Below are 8,203 nucleotides of genomic sequence, written 5' to 3'. Positions count from 1 at the left end.
TGTTCAGAAACTTGTCCCAAAGCCACTTCTGTGTTGTATTGGCTGTGTCCTTAAGGTCATTGGCCTGTTGGAAGTGGAGCCTACACCCCAGTCGGAAGTCCTGGAACAGGTATTCATCAAGGATCTCTCTGTAGATTGCGGCGTTCATCTTTGCCTCAATCCTGACTCCCAGTCCCCGAAAAACATCCGCACAGCGTGATGCTGCCACCACCTTGCTTCACCGTAGGGATGGCGCCAGGTTTCCTCCAGACATGATGCTTGGCATTCAGGCCAAAGAGTTCAATCTTGGATTCATCAGACCAGACAATCTTGTTTCGCATTGTCTGAGTCTTTAGGTGCCTTTTGGTAAACTCCAAGCAGGCTGTCATGTGCCTTTTACTGAGGAGTGGCTTCCATCTGGCAACTCTACCATAATGGCCTAATTGGTGGAGTGCTGCAGAGATGGTTGTCCTTCTGGAAGATTCTCCCATTTCCACAGAGCAACTCTAGAGCTCTGTCAAGGTGACCATCATGTTCTTGATCACCTCCCTGACCCCAATTGCTCAGTTTGGCTGGACGGCCAGCTCTAGGAAGAGCCTTGGTGGTTCCAAGCATCTTCCATTTAAGAATGATGGAGGCCACTGTGTTCTTGGGGACTTTCAATGCTGCAGAAATGTTTTGGTACCCTTCCCCAAATCTGTGCCTCAGCACAATCCTGTCTCAGCACTCTACAGACAATTCCTTTGACCTCATGGCTTGGTTTTTGCTCTGACATGCACTGTCAACTGTGGGACCTTATACAGACAGGTGTGTGCCTTTCCAAGTCATGTCCAATCAATAGGTGGACTCCAATCAAGTTGTAGAAACAGCTCAAGGATGATCAGTGGAAGCAGGATCCACCTGAGCTCAATTTCGAGACTCAGCAAAGGGGCTGAATACTTGTGTAAATAAAGGTATTTCTGTATTTTATTTTTAATACATTTACAACATTTTCTAAAACCTGTTTTAATTTTGGTATTATTTGGTATTGTGATGAGATTGCTGAGGACATTTTTTTATTTAATCAATTTTAGAATAAGGCTGTAACGTAACAAATAGTGGAAAAAGTCAAGGGGACTGAATACTTTCTGAAGGCACTGTAACTGAAAGTGAGAGGTTGTAATCTGAATGAAGGGAAAAAGGCCATTCTTGAACACGGGGTGAACCATTCTTACTAATCGTTTTTGTATGACTGAAGCCTTTAGTGAGAGGTCCAACGCTTTAATATTTAATCATTTCTGCCGTCTGAATTCAATACTCATTATATAAATAGGCCCGTTTAATTTTGTCTGGTTTGCTGCTCCAAATAATGGAATATTGGTGCTCATATAATTTAAAAAACAAGTCGTTAGGTTTAGGCAGGGCCATAAGAAAATAGGTAAACTGGGATATTACTAAATAATTAATCAGGGTGATTTTTCCACAAATAGACAGGTGTTGTCTTTTCCATGATAGCAACATTTTATCTAATTTGGCTAACATTCTATTTAAATGTATTGTAGTGAGAATTTCTTTCTTTCATGATATGAATACTGAGTATGTCGACTTCACCGTTGGACCATTCTATTGGTAAACTAAACGTTTTTTTTTTTAGATCCAATACATAAAATGATGCACTTTATTGTAATTTGGTTTTAATCCAGAGTCCGTGTTTGTGAGTGTGTGGATAGTCCTGTGAGTTTGCAGAGTTAGTGCAGATCGTCCAGTTTGCCATTTGATTATTCAGTAGTCCTATGGCTTGGGGACAGAAGCTGTCTCGGAGCCTGTTGGAACCTGATGCTCCGGTACCACTTGCCAGACGTTAACAGAGAGAAAATTCCATGGTTTGGGTGGCTGAAGTCTGGAAATGTTCCGAGCCTTCCTCTGACACCTCCTGATATAGACTTCCTGGATGGCAGGAAGCACGCCCCAGTGATATACTGAGTCGTTCGCACCACCCTCTGCAGAGCTTTGCAGTCAAGGGCGGTGCAGTTGCCGTACCAGACGTAGCCAGTCGATATACTCTCGATGGTGCAACTGTAGAACCTCTTGAGGATCTGTGGGTCCATGCAACATCTATTGAGCCTCCTGAGGAAGAAGAGGTGGCAATACATTCCTAATGAACCAGGGGAGGTGTAACGTTCTCCTCCAACACAGTTCTGTGGGTAACTGCCTCCCGTCTATAGGGGCGCTGCAACTTTGAGGAGAGTCACCTCTTTGCTTGCGCACGCGGAAAGCAGGAAGCGCGCCATTGAAGAACCACAACGTGAAGGTTTCGAGTTCCTTGTCTTCCTTCGAGTGAAACGTTTTGACAATTGTTTTTAAGACAACAAAGCGTAAACCCATAACGAGGATGGCGTACAGAGGACAAGGACAGAAAGTCCAGAAGGTTATGGTGCAGCCAATTGTATCCTTTCTTGATGAAATACTTAGTACAATATTTTGCCCTAGGCAACGTTTCATTCATTGTTAACTAACGTTACCTACTATTAGTAGTAGTTAGCTACCTACTATTACTTTTCTGCCGCTAAACATTGGTTTGATTAACGTTAATTGCATATTTCCGAAAGAGGTTAGCTTGTCCAGGAACACAAATAGTGTAACCCATGATGCAGTAACTCAAGAAAACATGTGCAGTCAAATCAGCCAGTTTGCTAACTAAATGTTTGACACATTTCCTTGACCCTATGTCCACCAGAACCTTATTTTCAGGTATCTACAGAACGTAAGTTTCATCCTTTCATAGTTTCTGCATTTGTCACATGATCTGATGGTCGTGGTTCTTGCGAGTTGCAAATGTGATAGACTTTATGCTTTTACAATACATTGCCTAGCCAAGTTAGCTAGCTAGCAATCTCTCCTCAAATATAATCACAGCCTCTCTCCCTCTTCTCCCTGCAGCGCTCTCGTATCCAGGTGTGGCTGTATGAACAGGTGAACATGCGGATAGAAGGCTGCATCATCGTAAGTGATCATCCTTCGGTATTTCCTCCTTTATTCTCTTAGCCAAAGCACCTGAAACTACACCAGGGCTGCTGACACCTAGCAAGATGTGTAGTTGAAAGCAACAAACCTCTCTCTCTCAGGGCTTTGATGAATACATGAACCTGGTTCTGGATGATGCTGAGGAGGTTCACATGAAGACCAAGAACAGGAAGCCCTTGGGTAAGTCAGTGTGTGTGCAAGTGGTTGTGATGCTGCATTCATAACAAGTGGGAAACTTGGAAAATACTACTTGTAAGCTGGGAAGAAGTTGTGAATTTTGAAAACAAATGATCCTTTTCAAAAACCATATTAATAAATGTTTTGTTGCCTCCTGAGTGGCTCAGCGGTCTAAGGCACTCCAGTGCTAGAGGCGTCACTACAGATCTGGGTTCAATCCCGGGCTCTATCACAACCGGTCGTGATTGGGAGTCCCATAGGGCGGCGCACAATTGGACCAGCGTTGTCCGGGTTAGGTGAGGGTTTGGCTGGGGTAGGCCGTCATTGTAAATAAGAATTTGTTCTTAACTGACTTGCCTAGTTAAATAAATAAAATGTAAATGCTGTTATTGAGTTCATTGCCTTATGCCTCAATCATACCTACAGCGTCATTAGTCAAAGTGGTACGCAGCATCATCTGGATATGTGTGCAACAAAAGTTCATTCACCTTCTGCTACTATTTTTGTCAAGCTGTCTACGCATACATTAGATAAATCCAACGTATGCACCGCACCACACTGCAACTGCCTCTGCAGTGTTGCAAGGCCAACGCAGCATTCCTTTGGAAATGAATGTACTTCTGGTGTACCAAAATGCAAGTATGCTGTCGGTGGAATCGAGGAACTAGTCTGTGAAGTCAGAGTTCAGCATGTGGGAGAAGTCGGAGCTCAGCGACTATAGGCGAGTGTCCCACTAGTTATTACCAATTGGAGGGACGTTGAAGTGGATTTCTCCAAACGGGTTGTTTCTGGGCCCAGTTTCCCAATATAACTTATGTTTATTTTTTGTTCTACCTTGTTATTTTTTGTATTTCATTGTTAATTAATGTTTACTGCATTGTTGAGTTTAGAGCTTGCAACAAAAGCATTTCACTGTACTTTTGCATGTGACTGAAAAACATGAGTTTTAATGATGCATCTTTCCTACAAAGGCCAAATATGTAACATGCGTTTCCCAAAATACCACACGGGAGAACAGTCGCTAAGTGCTTTGTTGGAGCGTGTGTCAATACTTATAGGATCAAAAGAAAGGCAGTGCTGCCCTCGGATCAGTGTTCTCTATTCAAATCTTGCCTTAACATTATAATTATTTCAAAATACTGACGATGGATCAGCTCCTAGAGCGGTATTTCCACCTACAGCTGCAAATAGTCGGCTTATTCTAATGCTTACCCGATTAAAAATGCACTAAATTACTCATTTGGCACATGATTGCGCACGTTAGCCTACACATTAAATATATTGAGACAAACTACAGACAGTAGCCTAAAAGTAGAAAAATATATCTAAATTTATTGAACATGAAATGTATTTCAATATGATTGAAATGGGCCTATAGCCTACTGTATTTATATTTTAGGCGTTAGATTTAGATAATTTTCAAATGCACGTTTAATAACTATAGTTTGGGGAATTTGGCCTCAAGATGCTTCTGGGAAACCGGACCTTGGACATTTTTCCGACTTGGAACCAGCTAGGTGGCGTAAGATGGGCTACTAAAACGCTGGCCGACCCGCCTTAAGAAAAGGGATGCGGACAAAACAAGCAAATGCCTCTTCTGAGGGGAAACGCAATATCTACGTCATTGCCCAGAGCCAATCAAATGCAGGTGTTTAACAGACAGCACTGCCATTAAAATGCATTATTCAATATTGAAGTCAACGAGATAAGTTTAGGAAGGATAGCCCTTAAGACTAGTCTGTGACCAACTCATGGTAAGCAGCCCTGTCCTGCACCTTGGAGTAATAGCATGCTGTTGTTGACACTCCATACCAGATAGGTGACGCTTGTCTTATAGGGCCTATTATTAATGCCATCGGATTGACAAAAACCACTAGTTGAGTAAGGACTTAATAAAAAAGCTGTACACTTTTTTTATTTTTTAACACCTTTCTCTTTTCTCTAGTTACTTCTCATATGTTGATGATGATCATACAACTTTCCTTTGTTGGTAGTCTGAGCAAGTGTGTCCTTTCAACCAGTCTGGTCATCATGACTGCTGGCTGAAGTGTCACTTACTGTAGGCTTATCACCAGTCTCTCCATCTATCCTCACTTATCTCAATTAGAGGTCGACCGATTATGATTTTTTCAACGCCGATACCGATTATTGGAGGACCCAAAAAAAGCCGATGCCGATTTAATAAACCATTTTTTTACTATATATATAAAAATAGATGTTTTTTTATTATTTGTAATAATGACAATTACAACAATACTGAATGAACATTTATTTTAACTTAATATAATACATCAATAAAATCAATTTAGCGTCATAAATATGAAACATGTTCAATTTGGTTTAAATAATGCAAAACAAAGTGTTGGAGAAGAAAGTAAAAGTGCAATATGTGCCATGTAAAAAAGCTAACGTTTAAGTTCCTTGCTCAGAACATGGGAACATATGAAAGCTGGTGGTTCCTTTTAACATGAGTCTTCAATATTCCCAGGTAAGAAGTTTTAGGTTGTGGTTATTATAGGAATTTTAGGACTATTTCTCTCTATACGATTTGTATTTCATATACCTTTGACTATTGGATGTTCTTATAGGCACTTTAGTATTGCCAGTGAAACAGTATAGCTTCCGTCCCTCTCCTCGCTCCTACCTGGGCTCGAACCAGGAACACATCGACAACAGCCACCCTCGAAGCAGCGTTACCCATGCAGAGCAAGAGGAACAACTACTCCAAGTCTCAGAGCGAGTGACGTTTGAAACGCTATTAGCGCGCACCCCGATAACTAGCTAGCCATTTCACATCGGTTACACCAGCCTAATCTTGGGAGTTGATAGGCTTGAAGGGGTGGGTGTAATTTGTGGAACGTTCCAACAGGAATCTGTTCCAAAAAACGTAAAGTAAAAGGTTGCCAACCAACAACGCATACAAAGTAGCAACGCATACAAACCTAGCTAACTAGCTGCCGAATAGGCATCAACTCACCACGTAGCTTATTCTTAATGTTTGTCCATAGGCAACCAGCGTGAGGACAGACATTTTTTAAAATAAACGTGATGAGTGAAAAATGCAATGAAATAGACCACTCCCTACCCGGTATCTTATTCTGCCGCTATACAACTTTGTATGTGTTGTTTTTTGGCAACCTTATTGTTTACAAAGTTTTTGGAATAGATTCCTGTTGGAACGTTCCACAAATTTTACCCACCCGGCTTGAAGTCATAAACAGCTTGAAGCACAGCGAAGAGCTGCTGGCAAAACGCACTAAAGTGTTATTTGAATGAATGCTTACGAGCCTGCTGGTGCCTACCACCGCTCAGTCAGACTGCTCTATCAAATCATAGACTTAATTATAATATAATAACACACAGAAATACGAGCCGTAAGTCATTAATATGGTTGAATCCGGGAACTATCATCTCGAAAACAAAAGGTTTTTCTTTCAGTGAAATACGGAACTGTTCCGTATTTTATCTAACGGGTGGCATCCCTAAGTCTAAATATTCCTGTTACATTGCACAACCTTCAATGTTATGTCATAATTACGTAAAATTCTGGCACATTAGTTCGCAACGAGCCAGGCGGCCCAAACTGTTGCATATACCCTGACTGCGTGCAATGAACCCAAGATAAGTGACATAATTTCATGTTATGCAGGTTTAAAAAATATATACTTGTGTATTGGTTTTAAAGAAAGGCATTGATGTTTATGGTTAGGTACATTGGTGCAACGACAGTGCTTTTTTCGCAAATGCGCTTGTTAAATCATCACTCGTTTGTCGAAGTAGGGTGTGATTCAATGATAAATTAACAGGCACCGCATCGATTATATGCAACGCAGGACACGTTAGATAAACTAGTAATATCATCAACCATGTGTAGTTAACTAGTGATTATGTTAAGATTGATAGTTTTTTATAAGATAAGTTTAATGCTAGCTAGCAACTTACCTTGGCTTCTTGCTGCCCTCGCGTAACAGGTAGTCAGCCTGTTACGCGAACAAGGCAGTTAACCCCCGTTCCTAGGCCGTCATTGAAAATAAGAATGTGTTCTTAATCTGACTTGCCTAGTTAAATAAAGGTGTAAAAAGAAGAAAAAAAAGCTAATCGGTGGCCAAAAATACTGATTACCGATTGTTATGAAAACTTGAAATCGGCCCTAATTAATCGGCTGTTCCGATTAATCGGTCGACCACTACTCTCAATTCCTCCCTGTATCTCTCCATCCATCTCTCTCAGGGAGGATCATGCTGAAAGGAGATAACATCACCCTGCTACAGAGTGTAGCCACCTAACTCAACCCAACAGGACCAAGTCCATCCATCTCCAGCCGACATACATTTTCTAGGATATTTTTTCCCCTTTTTGGTAGTTTTTTTTTTTTACGTTAGATTTTTTGCTAACAATATTGAAGCTCAATGGTGTTCGTGTTACATGAATAATGTAATTGTTTATTTTTGCCAACTATTCCTCTGTAATAAATGTTTTGTTATCTGAAATATCTACACAACCCAATTACTCTTTAGTTTCCCAGTGGGAACATAGTTACCTGTAACTTTTTAAGAATTGCAAAAAACAACAAATAGAAATGAGTGCAGCTGTTGGGTTGCATGGGCTACTGATATGCTTCTAGGTGTATTTTCTTCTCCATCAATATTGACTTTCATAGCCACATACACTGAGTGTAGAAAACATTAGGAACACCTGCTCTTTCCATGATTTAAATTGACCAGAGGAATCCAGGTGAAAGCTGTGATCACTTATTAATGTCACTTGTTAAATCCACTTCAATCAGTGTAGATGAAGGGGAGGAGATGGGTTGAATAATTATTTTTAAGCCTTGAGATATGGTGTGGGAATGTGAGCCGTTCAGAGGTTGAATGAGCAAGAGAAAAGGTTTAAGTGCCTTTGAATGGGGTATGGTAGTTGGTACCAGGCACACCGGTTTGAGTGTGTCAACTGCAACGCTGCTGTGTTTTTCATGCTACAGTTTCCTGTGTGTATCAAGAATGGTCCACCACCCAAAGGACATCCAGCCAACTTGACCCAACTG

The 8,203-nt window shown here is 41.0% G+C and overlaps 1 protein-coding gene across 1 annotated transcript; it reads left to right on the top strand.

The window, feature by feature from the left end:
• The first annotated feature begins 2,086 nt into the window (after window positions 1-2,086).
• Window positions 2,087-7,649, top strand: snrpe (small nuclear ribonucleoprotein polypeptide E). Its single transcript, XM_029694161.1, has 5 exons — window positions 2,087-2,404; window positions 2,696-2,722; window positions 2,899-2,961; window positions 3,084-3,162; window positions 7,390-7,649. Exons 1-5 carry the CDS (start codon window positions 2,351-2,353, stop codon window positions 7,443-7,445), a joined length of 279 nt encoding a protein of 92 aa, XP_029550021.1. The 5' UTR covers window positions 2,087-2,350; the 3' UTR covers window positions 7,446-7,649.
• Window positions 7,650-8,203: the final 554 nt, after the last annotated feature.

Source organism: Salmo trutta, chromosome 16, assembly GCF_901001165.1.
Source record: "Salmo trutta chromosome 16, fSalTru1.1, whole genome shotgun sequence".
Taxonomy (NCBI): Eukaryota; Metazoa; Chordata; class Actinopteri; order Salmoniformes; family Salmonidae; genus Salmo; species Salmo trutta.
This window is presented reverse-complemented; position numbering and strand designations above follow the sequence as displayed.